We start from the raw sequence: 14238 nt of genomic DNA, 5'->3' as shown, positions 1-14238 counted from the left end.
GACCCCTCAGCTGCAGCAGAACGTGTCCTGGATTCTCCTGCCCTGCTGCCATTTAATATTTCAATAAGGGCCAGGTAATCAGCTGAGAAATCAGCTGCTTGAAAAGCCTTTAGTTCCAGTGTGATCTACTTTTAAATTCATTTATGTCGACCACATTTTAATAGAAATCTGTTTCTAAGGCGTAAAAAGCTTCACAATGTTTCAATCTTCACCAAGAACCTTTCACAGTTCCAGGTGCACTGATCTGCTTTTAAATGAATACTGCTGGCAGCAGTTTTTTATTCTATAAATTCTCCATGTCTTAGAGAAGCACAAAAGAGCAAAGGTATGAAATGGCAATAGAATAAACCACAACCTTGCTCTTTATTTGGCTGAGAGAATAAAGCTTCCAATTTCCAGAAATAAAAGTCAATACAGTTTAATTGATACTTCTAGGGAAATGGAAATGCCTACAGACACTAGAAATTGCCAAAGCAAACAGTGAGGCACTTATACCCCTCTGCAGCCCTTGAATTCTTCCATCAGTTTTTATTATACTGGAAATGCTTTCAGGTCTAAACTGATCACTCAAACAGAGGATTTTTCCACTGAGATTGATACTTTAGCAAGACTGGCGACATTTACTGTTGTGAAAATGTTTGCTCAGACTGTGGGGAGAAGACTTGGGAATTTTTTTTGTGCTTGTTTAAGACTCCTCAGCCTTATCAAGGAATGATCTGCTTCTTTAATCTTCCCATTTGAGTTCCATTAGTAGCAAAAACCTACGAGATGATCTGACAATGCTGGATTCATTTCATGGTGCCAAATGCAGAAAATTTTAGTCCTCTAAAAGTGGCTGAAATATAACTTTATATCTGTGATTTAACTGGATGTATGACCTGCCTTCCCCAGGATTTATTTATGGGGATTTTGTTGGAAAAGCTTCCTGCCTGCAATGTCAAAAATAATTCTCACTTAAGCTCTCAGCTTCACAGGAATGTTCAGAAACTCCTCTACTCTTCCAGGTAAAGACAACCAGTTAACAACTTCATAACTGGGAAACAAAAGGAGTTCAGTAATATGTTGAAATAGGAGTGGAAAATTTAATCAGTAAGGAGGAAGCCACAGCTACAGGTTTACTCCTGCTTAAATTCCACAAGAAAACACTTGTAGTTCATGTGAGAAAGCATCACAGAACCAATCCCTTTAAATCTCCAGGAAAAAAAGTGGGAAAATAAAAACAATAATAAAAAAAAGATACTGAAACATATTGGAAATTTTTATCTTTTAAATAATCAAGAAACAGGAAGTGTACAGAATTAGGAACCACAGAAATTAGTGAGTTTGTATGAACAACTGGGAGCTTTTAGCAGTGATACTTCTTTCTTTATGAGTGGTTGTGGGGACCTTTCTATTTGACAACAGCTGCAGTGCAGCACAGTGGAGGCACTGAAAAGAGCAGCAGCCAGATTCCTAAAGACTCAACAAATTTAAAAGAACCTCTGTCAAGCAGTTAAAAAGCCCTGTCCACAAGCTTTGTTGTTTTAGGCTCTGATTCAGGAAAGTACTTAAGGATAGTCTTAATGGGGATTCTCAAATCCTTAAATTAAGAAACTTGCAGGAATGTCTTGCTCAAGCAGGATGTTAAAAATATGTATTTTTTAAAAATAGGTATAAAAATCTCTCAAAAGCAGGCAGGGAGAACAAGTTTGAATCTTTTTTTTTTTTCTCCTTTCGTATTTTCTGAGAGAGGGACAGGGCAGAGCCATTCAGGTAACCAAAAGTTTGTGTGTGTGTGAGCAAGGACAGGGAGCCCCAGTGCCCTCCCAGTAAATATCACTTTTAATATAAACACACACAGACACACTCAATCATTTTCACAATTATGAACACACACCCAGAAGCAAGAAAGGTTTTCTGTCACCCCTTTAGAGCCCAACTGCCTTAGGCAGAGAACACAGGAGGGCACTTGTTTAGCCACTGGAGGTTTCTGCCCCCGTGGAAAGCTGTCATCTTTTCAATAATTCAGAATATTCTCCGTGAAGCCTCGACATTCAGCACTGAATGACCTTCACTGCACGTGCCTGAGGGTGTGTGGAACCACTCCACCAAGTGAATCAGCTCAGCAAGCCCAGACAAGAGATTGAGGCTCTTTCAGAGCCTCAGGTGGGTTTGGTAAGGGTCTCTTTCCTTGGGTAGGTTCCCCCAGAAATGTGCTGGGATATCCCAGCAGCCATCCCACACAGCAGGGAATTGCCTTTTCCTGGGCTTGTCAAACCCTCTGGTTATCCAACTGTTAATAATTTCTGTTTCTCTGACTTCTGTTTTATTATTAGTGGCTTTTGTTCTCCATTTCCCCTGCCTTTAAAAAATAACAACAAGAAAACCCACTGCTATGTTTCAAATGACATTCAATTACTAGAAACCGTAATTCCTTTAGCCAAAGCTACCAGAAATCTTAAACCACGCCTGGCAGCTTGCTGAGATAAAAAGAGGCTGAGCCAGCCTGTTTTCCTGTGGCAAACTTATAATTATCTTTCTCCTAAATATTTTCCAGGCTTTTTTCCACTATCTGCTAGGCCTGCAAGACCACTTTTCTGGGTGGGTTTGGGACCATTAATTGCAACTCCCTCCACAGACAGAAAACAGCAGAGGATTGAGAGATAAGAAAATATTCCTGTTTACTACAACAACTACCAAAGCACTGCATTAGAAATTGTTTTAGGAACACTCTTAGGAAAATATTTACGTTTGGATACGAACTGTGACATTTTTACATCAGTACTCAACAGGATCAGCACAAGAAACCAACTAATTAAAAGTTCAGTCCAGGTTTCCAATGAATTCTTACAGTGGGATTTTTGCTTGGTTATTTTCAAAGAGACAGAACAGGTGGAAAACAACATTAAAAACACATCATTACTTCTCACAGTATCCAGGAGCAGCAACCTAAATTGAATACCCCATGACAAAAAGCACATCCAACACCACCAAGCAGGCACTTCTCCTTCCCATGGTTTCCCATTCACACTTGGCTTCATTCCATTCACACCATGAAAAAAAAGAGGCTTTTTATTTCACAAAGCAACAGAATCTGCTCGTTTAGCAGTGTATATAATGGGCTTATTGTATATAACAGACATTGGTTACTGTCACAGGTCTGTGCCAACATCTACTAAAGCATTTCTTGCCTTCCCAAACATCCTAGAGGCTTCACTTGTACCATTAAAACAAATCCATGAGATATCAAACCCCAGCAATTTCACAGTCTAAATATATCCCTGCAAGAAGCCAGGCAAACTTCCTCTGATATTTTGTGAATCACAAAAGCATTTCCAAGCAAAGGAGAGCGAAAAAGTCAACTCCAAACCAGGCCCTAACACACAGCCACGGAGTCAAACTCCAAAAGCAGAATTATGGTGCCATGGACCTCCCTGTAGGAATTTTCTGCCTGGATGTGGAGCTGTGAAGAGCTCCCAGCAGCACCCCAGAGCAGCTCCTTTCGCCCCACAAGCAGCCTCCTCTATCACTACCAGATGGTGCAGCTCTCCCTGTATAAACACTGGAAGGAAAACCCTGCTGAGGCATCTAAAAATAGGAGGAACAGACTTTCTTGAGCTTTTCAGATCCTTATCTTGAAGGGAGAATAAAACAAAAGAAGTTTTCCTCCATGTTCTTGCCAGTCTCACTGGTGTGACTCAAAACCACCGGGCATTTTAGCAGGAGAATTGGATTTTATAACAATCAGCATTTGATTGTTATATATATAATACTTTTAATACAAAAGTATTAAATAATCATCCACCAGAGAAAGGGAAAACCAGCCAGAATTCTAGACCAAGGCTTAAATTATATTTGGCCTTAAAATGGCCAATAAGAGCAGGTTTCTGCCCAAAGGGCATTACCCCCTCTGGAAGAAAATGAAGCAAGCAATCTTTCTGAGCACAAGTTTGGAACAGAAAACAGCCTCAACTCTGAAAAGCACTGACATGTGTTTACATTTCCTTGATGTTCATGTTAATTTAAGCAAATGCTTATGGTCAAATACTTTGTTAAACAAGGCCCCATCCCTTCTCTAGATTTAGAGTGGATTTTTCTTCTGCTCTGTTTCATGGATTCCATCTGTGTTTTCTGGAAGAGGTATCTATACCATAAAAAAGCCTAACAGATTTACATGAAAACATTACAAACAAATCACTCAAACTCTGTTTCCATCACTAAACAACACAGGGAGCCAGCTGCTGGCTTAGCAAAGGGAGTCACCAAAAAAAATTAATGACTGCCTGGAAGACCCCTTTGAGCACCTCTGTAAAGAGCAAAGTCACCTCAGACAGGGACAGCAATGTCCCTGAGAACAGGGAAGGTCTTGTTCCCTCCACTCCCAGCTGTCACATCCCAAATGAAGCCAAGACTTGGGAGAAATGGTGGCTTAGTGACCACTGAGCCTTCACCTGCTGCTGCTGAGGTAGGGGTGGGGACTTGCACCAAAACGCACCAAATTAAAGTGTAACTCCACTTCAGAAAATCAGAACTGTACAAGCCCAGCAGAAGAAGATTGGCAATAAGCCTCAAATCTCAGCAGAATTGGGCAAGAGGAGCAGGTTTTGGCAGAAGAAGCTTAAGGTGCTCAGAATAACCAAGTTTGGCAAAGGCACAAGGAGAAATCCTGTCTGAGCCCTGGGGCACTGCAGGCTGAGAGCAGCTCAGCAGCAGCTCAGTTCATGGTGAGGCTCAAAGGGGCCCAGACATCACCATGTGCATGAACAGATTTGTGCTTCATGCCAGGCAGCTGAGCTCCATCACTGAGCTGAACAGAGCAGGAGAAAGCATCACCTCAGGGCTCACCACAAACACCTGCACATCAACGCCACATGGAACAACCTGCACTTGCACAGCTTCCTCCAGGTGAGAAAATGAAAAGCCAGGCAGTAAAAAGCACAGAGCAAGTTACAGCCACACTAATTACTGCCACTGAACAGAATGGGCTGCTCCAGATTGGAGCAAACTCTGTCCAGTATCAACCTGCTTGTTTTAGCTGTAAAAAAGCTCCAAGGACCATGTCCAGGCTTCACATCCTCCAGATTAAATCTGCCTAAGACATTTCCTACCTTTCCTCCCCAGCAGAGAAAGCTGTTTGAACCTTTTACCTTTCAGAGAGCTGTCGAATCTGAGGGATCCCCATGTATTTGTTGAAGTGCTCCAACACATTCACGACACCTTGGAGAAGGTTGGCAACTTCCCCATATTGTCTCCTCCTGGTCATAGCCCTGCAGGGGAAATTAAAGATTTACAGAGGCAGAATGAAAATCCCTGGTGGTAATTCCACAGGTTACTTCATCCCCACTGGGTCATGCTGGTCCCTACTGACATTTATTTTTCTAAAATACACAGCTCTTCATTAACATTCCAAGGCAGCATTAAAATTTCACTTAAGCGATGCTAAAATAAACCAATCTGGCACACATCTAACAATGCCTCAAAAAAACATAAATGTCAAAAGCAACACTTGGCAAGGAACATGTAAACTACTGAATGCATCCGCTTCCCAGTATGGGTCCGGAGGCAGTAAATGTTATTTCACTGTAATGACCTGAGTGAAGCCATTCATCATCACACACAAAGTGTGAGTTAAAGCTTCTCTAGAGGAGAATGATGCTGAAAAGCCATTAGCCTTGACTTCTCTGTTAATAACTTTCACAGGGAACTGACAGCAAAAAAAAGAAAATCGAGTTAATTTATTTTTATATCATCCTTTTGGATCATTCCAGTGGAGACAGCAGGCTAAGGAAAATTTTCTTCTCAGCATTTCACGACCCAGAACTCGTGCAGGATTTGCTACAAACCAAGAACAGGCTGTGCAACTCCACAGATACAACATGTAAAAAGGCTGTGTTTTCCTAGATTATGTGTTCCTCAAGCATATTGAAAAACCCACAATGGATTATTAGAAATGTATAACCCCCAATTCACACACAGTACAAGCTGCAAGGTTTCCTTAAACTCATGCTAGAGCAGACTTTTACCAAAACTCATTGCAGTTTTAGATATCAGATTGACAAAAATCCTCCCAAATTCCCAGGAGCACATCCCTAATGAGGATTCCTACCAGGCTGTCCTACTCTTTAATGAAGCCAGACTCATTCCTTGTCACCAAGGATCAACAGAGCAATTCAAGCAATCAATGCTGCAAACTTTTAAACACAACACAGCCTGAGGGTCACTCAGAGCAACACTAAAGGACATGCCAGCAGAAATCCACACTCTGAAGCAAAATTCCCTCCAAAAAACCAGGCAGGCAGTGACAGATCCATAGAGAGCACTGCACAAACTTCACAAGTCAGCAGTGGTGCCAAAGCACCACCAGGAATTCCCACACTTACTCCAGAGAATCCACCCCCCCTGCCAGCATGTGGAGGTGGTTGAGGGTGGTGATGGAGGTGGTCAGGTGACGCTTGGCATGGTCCAGCTGCTTGATATCCCGGGTGATTTCCTTCACCTAGGGGATGAAAAAGGATTCTGGTTAAATATCAAGCCCCAGCAATGAAATTTTCAGGAGATAAGAAGCCAGTCTCTCCTCTTCAGGACTGCAGGGGTGTCAGCTCAGCAGCCCTGGGAATGCTGCTGGTTCAATACAGGCTCAGTAGGAAATTATCAACCAGACAGGACCAAGGACAAAAATGTTAGTGACAGGAAAAGTCAGTGTCCCCTCCATTTCAAAGACCAGAAAGAAAGTGCTGCTCACCATTTGTTCAGATTTTTCAGCCTTGTCTTTAATATCCTTAATTTTACCGAAGAGCTGTTGAATGGCTTTCTGGGCTTCTTCCAGGGCCTGGAAAAGAAAGGAGGTCAGAGTGGAAAGAAAATCTGCATTCAGTTTTCACCTTTTTAAGAAGTACACAGTTGCCCTTAACACTCCCTGAGGCTGGGGAAGTGGAGGGGAGCAGCTTTCTTACAAAGAAAATGCCAGCAGCACAACAAAAGTCAATGTACCATGTTAGAATATTGAACCTGAGTGGGCCAGGCTTTCAGTATCCACTTTACAATAACACTTTGGCAAAATTTCATCAAGATATTTTATGGAAGCAGCTCTTTAAGGTTACTGGAATATACTTTGATATACTAAGTGTGGAAAAATAGGTAGAACTTACTCCTGATTGACACATATTTAGAGCAGAAAAATGAAACCTCCACAAGACCTCTATGCTCATCATTAATTATAAATAAAAAAAGCACATATAGAACACTGAGTGCTTGCCCAAAGCCCTTTCTGAATTAGCAGCACGATGCTGATTCCTTTGGAACGGGCAGCTCAGCCTCCCACACACCTGCAGGAGGAATGGCTCTTTCCAAGCACAGGTAAAGGGGTCCAGCCCAGGAAATGGCTCTCACCTGGATTTTAGTGCTATTTTCTTGGGGCACCTGGTCCCTTTTATACAACCATGGCACAGCCTGACCTCACACAAGCAGTGTCAACCACACGTGGATTCGGTGAGCGAAGCCACATGTCCAAAATCACATGTCCAAAATCTGCCTTCTCAAGTAATTCAACACGTTTTGCCTTCCCAGCCTGATAACATTTCCAGCTCCACTTTGTTCCCCACTGTTAAGTGGGCTTCTATCCCTCTGTTTTTATATCCAGTCCCATGACCAAGGTTACAGCACAAGCTACAAGTTCCTGCAGCAAATAAATTTAACACATCTTCATTTGGAAATGGATGAGGAAACTATCTGCCAGGAGATTCTGCTGGAATATAGCTGGGTTATAATAAAAGTATAAAAGCTGGAGACGGTTTATAATTAATTTTCCAGAGGGGGGGAAATAAAAGTCTCCTCTGAAAAATTTTCTGAATCATGTGAAAGTTAACACTTTATGGATTGGTGTCACAGAGCTGCCAGATGTTCACTGAGGGGTATGAACACACAAAAATGTGCTGCAGGGTGGATGTACCAGGTCTGAACAGCCCCAGCAGCTTCTCTCTGGGCCACCTTTGAGAATTAAATTTTCTTCTTCATTTAAAGGCTTGTGGATTAAATGCAAAGCAAAGAATGCTCTTTTCAACATATTTAGCTCTGTCTCTGTACTCAGGCCTGCAGCACATTATTCAAGTGGGTTATTAAGCAAGCAGCAACTGTCCTGCATGGTCTGAGCTTCATAAAGGTCTGTATAAAATTAAAGAATCAGCCTGAAATTCTTTACAGATGCCAATTGCTGTTTCCCTGTGCTTCAGCACTAAGGGCTAATGCTAATTTTTCTGCAGGATCCCAGGAATTCAGAGCTTCTTCAAAGGAACCTATTTCTCTAATGGAGGTATTTAGTAATTGTGATAAAAACCAGCAGAGAGCCTTTACAGGAAAGTGGATGAAGAACATGTTCCTGCTGCTCAGAGGAAAGCAGCACACTCAGGGTGGGCAAAATCCCCACCTAAAAACTGCCCCTGGAACACTGAGCAGAGAAAAATGAGATTCTGTCCCTGAGCACTTAAAACTGCCAAAAATAAGGCAAACTGGTGTCATCACCTAATCCTGACACATTCACCTCCTTAAAAACTCTGGAAAAACACAAATAAGACAATGTGTGCTCTGGCCCATCTGATGAATTAAAGAACTGTGGTCTCCTGCTGCTGTGAGAAATGTGGCTGGGACAGGGGGAGAGACCAAACAGCAGCTGCTGTTCTGCTCCAGTCCTGCATCACATCCCTCACAGAAGGGGAAACATTTCCATAACTGTTAAAAAAATTAAAAAAAAAACAAACAAGCAAACAAAAAAACCCACACAGGGAACTCAACAGCAAACCTGAGTAAATCAGATTTGCCCATAAACACTTGTTTCATTCCTTAAAACTTTATTTCAAATATTTGCTTAGCCATTAAGACATAAATCTTTATCTATTCTAAAAAAAGAGCTGCATATTCCTTACATGAGTCAGAACACACTAATTCATTACATAATATATATATATTTATATAATGAATATATCATTTGTATAATTTACATTTTGAGATTAATTTCTTTAAACATTTGCTGAAAGTACCACTATGTAAAAATCTATTTTTTTAAAGTCAGGAGGGCCCTGTCAGACAGATCCAGTGAGAAGTTCAGAACTGAATAAAAAATGTTATTTCATGCACATGTACAATTAAATAGCATCTGAAAGTAAAATACTGTGTGTACAGGAAACAAATAAAAGAAAATGAACCAATAATGAAAGAAACCCATCACCTTCCCAGTCACTATAAAGGCAGAGTAAAGCAAATAGAAAAACACCAATTTCAAACACAAGAAAACACCTCATATTTAATAAACAGTGTTATTAGGGGATAAGAAACCAATATCTAGGGCATGAAAGTAGGTCTAATTGCTCAAGGTGTAATACAGAAGTTTGTTAATGTAACTAATGACTATTCTTTCAGCTGTAAAAAGAGAGCCACGTTGAAGGCTGTGTTGGAAAAAATGCATTTCCCTTCACTGCTACAACAATGAATCATCAATTTGAAAAGCACTTTCTTACTGCTTTTGCTACTATTTTATTAATAGGCTTCCCCTGGACAGAAATTCTAAGGAAAAACAATATCAAGAGGATAGGAATGGCTTTTATTCCAGTCTGTCTGGTTCCCATGATGGATGGCAGGCAGTGATCTCCCAGCTGTGGCCCGGCACTGGGTTCACCTTGCGTTACTAATTTATTGGTTTCCTCATCAGTGCAACTGGGAAACATGTAAATGTACACACCCCAAACAGCAACCAGGAGTGAAGTTACTGCATTTCCTGTCCTCCACCAGCAGTTCATTCCAGGGGCAGAGGACCACGAATAAATAGAGAGACTGGAGACATAATCTGTCGTGGTTATACGAAACAAGGATGTTGAAACTAAGCTTGCAACGTGCTGGAAAAACACCATATGACTCTAATCAACAACTGAGCCTGCAAGCTACAATTAACCCATCAGCATTATTTATTCAACTTTATGCAACCTCTGAGTCCCAGCTCCAGCTGAGAAATACGTTGTGGAGAGGAGGCAGAGGCAGCGGTCAGCGGCGTCCGAGGCTTTTTCCGTAAGGTTTGACCCCGGGCTTCCCAAGAGCTCTGACAAGTGTAAAATTAGCAAAGAGGGCAGGAGCAGCCACGGGGGGAGAGGATCCAGACACAGAGTGCTCAATACAAGGCTTCAGCCACGGATCACATTCCTCCTCAGTGGTGTAGTGTGTCCCACTCGTCCTGGATGCGGGAGGGAGGGAGGGAGGGGATGTGGGGGGTCCTGGCTCCAGGGACACTGTCCCAAAACAATTCATGGATAGGAACACACAAGGGGGTCCCCCAGTTTAAGGCCATCATGTGTTTTCCAGCCATCCCTGTTCTTCACACAGTGGGAACTCTTGTGTTCACAGCCCAGAGGAAACACAGGAGGCTGAGACACCCCAGGCAGGAGGTGGAAAACTCAACTCCAGCTCACAGCCTGGCCTCAGGTAAATTGGGCTGCTCTGCTGTTTGCCAAATTCCCCAAAGCTGGAGGGAAAAACACAGCCCATGAATCAGCCACAGCTCTGCAAACTCCTTCACCTTGAGATGCCACAGGAAAAGCCTCCAAAGGCACTGGTGTGAAACAATAGGGAGCAGGGGTAAATCATGAATCACTGAGGGACTGCCTAAAAAATAGCTTTCCTTGGCATTGTCCCAACAACTCCTAAGGTCAGGCCATACATCATTCCTTGTGCCACCTTTTCACATGAGATCTTCCAAGCAGCAGAAGGAGGGAAGAAAATAACCCAAGCGAGAGGTGGGACCAGAGTATGACTTGTTTGTTAAATTTGGAAGTGATGCATTCTTTAAAAGGTTATGTTCCAGTGACTTACAGTACCAGGCTGACATTCATACACACAAAAACAGTGTTAGCAACAATTATTCCAGCCAAAATAAACCAGCCCAGTGAACTAGAGTCAGTCTCTCCAAATCCCTGCAGTGCTGCAGATGGACACAGCCTCCTCCTCCTCCTCCTCCCCTCCCAGCCCAGGTACAGAGCTGTCACACCACCCCATCAACCAGCAGCTCATTAGTGGGTGTGTTAATTTGCATCCTATCAGGAATCTTGTGCAAGAAAATATTTCAATACCAGGAAATATGCAAATAGGAATTAAGAGCCCTGTGTGTTACTAGAAAATGTCATTGAAGTGGGAGAAAAAGAAAATTTTCAGATGAAGTTTCCTTGCTTGGGGATTAACTGAACTAACACTGGGTTTTTTTTCCCCTCCCACAGTAATGGTTAAAATACCTCCACGGTTTCCATTTGCTTGCTGGTGTTGTGCTAGAAACACATTATTTTTATCTGATTCTAGCCAATATACAGTTCAATTGACTGTTGTTATTCACATCAGAAAGCTGCCCTCTACCAAGTGTTTTACAGACACTTGACATCTGCCAAATTCACAGCATCCAAATGTATTTTTAATGTTACAAATAGGGCTGTGGTCATGATGCTGAGAATTTAATGCTCCTGGCCTGGTCCCTGCTCTTCAATACCGAGTGTTAATGCTTCTTTCATTTACTGCCACACTTACAGCCCAGATCAATGAACCACGACTAAAAATAAGTTCCCATCCCCAATTCTCTGAGGGGCCTCAGCTGTGGAGATTTCAAAGAAACCCTCTCACACTGGAAGCAGCCTCACATTTTCTGCCGCTGAAACCTCATACAAACAAGTCCCTCCAGATTGGGGAAGGGTGGAAATTTACTTTGATTCTCAGACTGGTTTCATTTTAGAGCAAACCCTTAAGTTTTACAGCCAGGGCTAAAGCACTGAAGCTGAAGGTTTGTCTCAGCACAGGACAGTGCCAGCTGATTTCCCTGAGCAGACAGACCTGAAGGGCTCATCACCCTGGGGTTTGATTTTAGCAGATTTCCACCCTGGGAGTTCAGCAAATAGTACATAACTACTACAATTGGCACTGAAGAAGAGAGTTTTGTGTCATCAGCTCCAATCCCAACCACTCAGGACATTTTATATCAGCAGATTACATCCAACACTGCACAAAGCTTAAAACTGCTGTTCACTGCCCCTTCACTTAACCCAAAATCATGCTTAGAAATCAAACCCCACATTCTCAACAGCTGCACAAACACTGACAGACACATGGGGTGAAGTGAGAGGTGATTTCCAGGTAGCTCTGGCCAAAACCTTGCAGCTTAACTCCTGAACTGCACCCCTGGGCTGGTCCAGCATCTCTCTGAGCTGTCAGTTTTTATTGCACTGCCCAGCCCTGCACAGGGGTGTCTGCACATCTCAGTTTTTATTGCACTGCCCAGCCCTGCACAGGGGTGTCTGCACATCTCAGTTTTTATTGCACTGCCCAGCCCTGCACAGGGGTGTCTGCACCATAAGGAAGGTGCTGATGTGACAAAGCTTTGAGTGGCCTGGCTTCAGTGAGTAATTTTACATGAGTTTTACAGCACCAGAGCAGTGTGGCCATTTAAATGCTAATTGTGGGCATTGCACAACTTAACAAGTAAAGCTCCTAGAGCTTCATCAGGCTTGGGCCTCATGGTGGGTTACTACAGCTCCATCATCACCTGGCAGGTGAGCAGCCACAGCCTTGCCTCACGCCCAAGATTAAACACTATTATCATGTAGCAAAAACTCCCCGTGCAGACACTCATTATTCTCTTTTATCTGTTTCAGAATAGCCAAGATGTGAGTCTCTGCCCTCCTGTTCCTGTTGACACCCTGATTGCAGGTGTTTGCTGCACCTCCCTGTGCCCAGGACACGCCTTGTCCTGCAGGGCCTTGGATAACCAAGTGCCCCTGGCAATGCTGCCCACCCTCCCTCCTTTCTGGAGCTGCCTGTGCCTGTTTGATCAGAGGGAAAGCACATTAAATTTATTTGGGAAGACTGTAAATGACTGAGGGACTCTAGCTGACTTGTGTGCTGATGTGTTTGCAAACTGCAGTCGGTGATATTTGCAATATCAGAGCCACATCTGGAATATCAGAGCCACATCTGGAATATCAGAGTTTGACCTCTGTAAGGGGGGTAAGTTTAGCAACCACTCGAGTTACAATCAGATTTTGCAAGATGAATCCATGTTCATATGCTGGTTTGGGTTGGGGTAGAGTTAATTTTCATCACAAGTATGGGGCTCTTTCTCTGCCCCAGCCAAAATCAGCACAGGTTAAGACTTTAAAGGCAAATAAAATTGGGGGGAAAAGACAAGAACACCAGAAACTCTCCAAGTAGGGATTTCCAAGTGGAATTCTTGTCACTTTACCTGCTATAAGCACAGAAGCAATACAGCTTGAATAAACATAACACACCAAAAATGTGAGGCGGCAACAACAACAACAACAAAAAAAAAAAAGATAAAGAAGGAGGAAAAAAGAGTTTTAAATATCCACAGTAAGACGCAATCTCCTGCCTGTTTGGAATCCTATTTTCAGGCTGGGTTTCTTGCTTTGTTGGCATCAAAGCCACACAGGACTGGACACAGACTGCAGCTTGCAGTGCCTTCAACACCACCAACACCAGCACAAACACAACCCCATTCCCAGCCTCAGGCTGCAGGACAGGAACATCCCCACTGAAGCACAAGGCAAGGTCAAGCTCAGACTTGCTCCTGCCTTGCAGCAGATGGCAAAAGTTATGCCAGCATGAGAATAAACAGCACAAGTTCTTCCTGGCATTGCCATTCACCTGAAACCCTGTTCACTGAACGTGTTCTGGGCTAGAAAAAGCTCAGTGTCTCTACAAGGGAAGGACATTGTCCAACTGTCACAATTCACTAGGGAAATGACTCTGAATGAAACTCACTTTTGATTTATTTTGGCAGCTCAGCTCCTGCTTATTATTCATGGGTTACAAAAGAATATTATGGGACTTTAATCACTCAGCTGGAGCCTTGCAGAATCTGTGGCATGACTTTTCATAAAATATATAAAGTCACACAGCTTAAAATGCCATATTTAACCCCAATCCATTCACTATCTTAAAAAGGTATTGAAATCTAACACTAGTCATATTTCATATGCTCACATTTCAGAATAATGACCCATTCATAAAAATCCAGGAGATAAAGCTTAGCCAGGCAGGAGAGAATGAATGTAACTGAAAGATGGTGCTTACAACGTCAGGGATTGGGACACAAAATAGCCCCCAAATATTTCAGAGATTTAGGTTTAATTAGTTATTAAGAGCTTATGACAGTCAGTGCTGTCCCAGCAGCAGGAACACATCAACACCTTCCACGTGAGCCAAGCCTGGCCACTGTGACCA

The 14238-nt window shown here is 42.8% G+C and overlaps 1 protein-coding gene across 4 annotated transcripts in view; it reads right to left on the bottom strand.

The window, feature by feature from the left end:
- Positions 1-14238, bottom strand: part of VPS53 (VPS53 subunit of GARP complex) — a 62140-nt gene that overhangs the window by 36869 nt on the left and 11033 nt on the right. For all 4 annotated transcript variants that reach the window (XM_086859713.1, XM_086859715.1, XM_086859716.1 and 1 more), the window contains exons 5-7: positions 6722-6808; positions 6360-6475; positions 5127-5246 (exon numbers count right to left, since the gene is read on the bottom strand). In XM_086859713.1, the coding sequence (XP_086715839.1) occupies positions 5127-5246; positions 6360-6475; positions 6722-6808 (323 nt within the window). The remainder of the gene's footprint in view (positions 1-5126; positions 5247-6359; positions 6476-6721; positions 6809-14238) is intronic.

Source organism: Cyanistes caeruleus, chromosome 21 (assembly GCF_971803275.1).
Source record: "Cyanistes caeruleus chromosome 21, bCyaCae1.hap1.1, whole genome shotgun sequence".
In the NCBI taxonomy this organism is placed as follows: domain Eukaryota; kingdom Metazoa; phylum Chordata; class Aves; order Passeriformes; family Paridae; genus Cyanistes; species Cyanistes caeruleus.
Note: the sequence above shows the minus strand (reverse complement) of the source record. Positions and strands in the feature narration are given on the sequence as shown.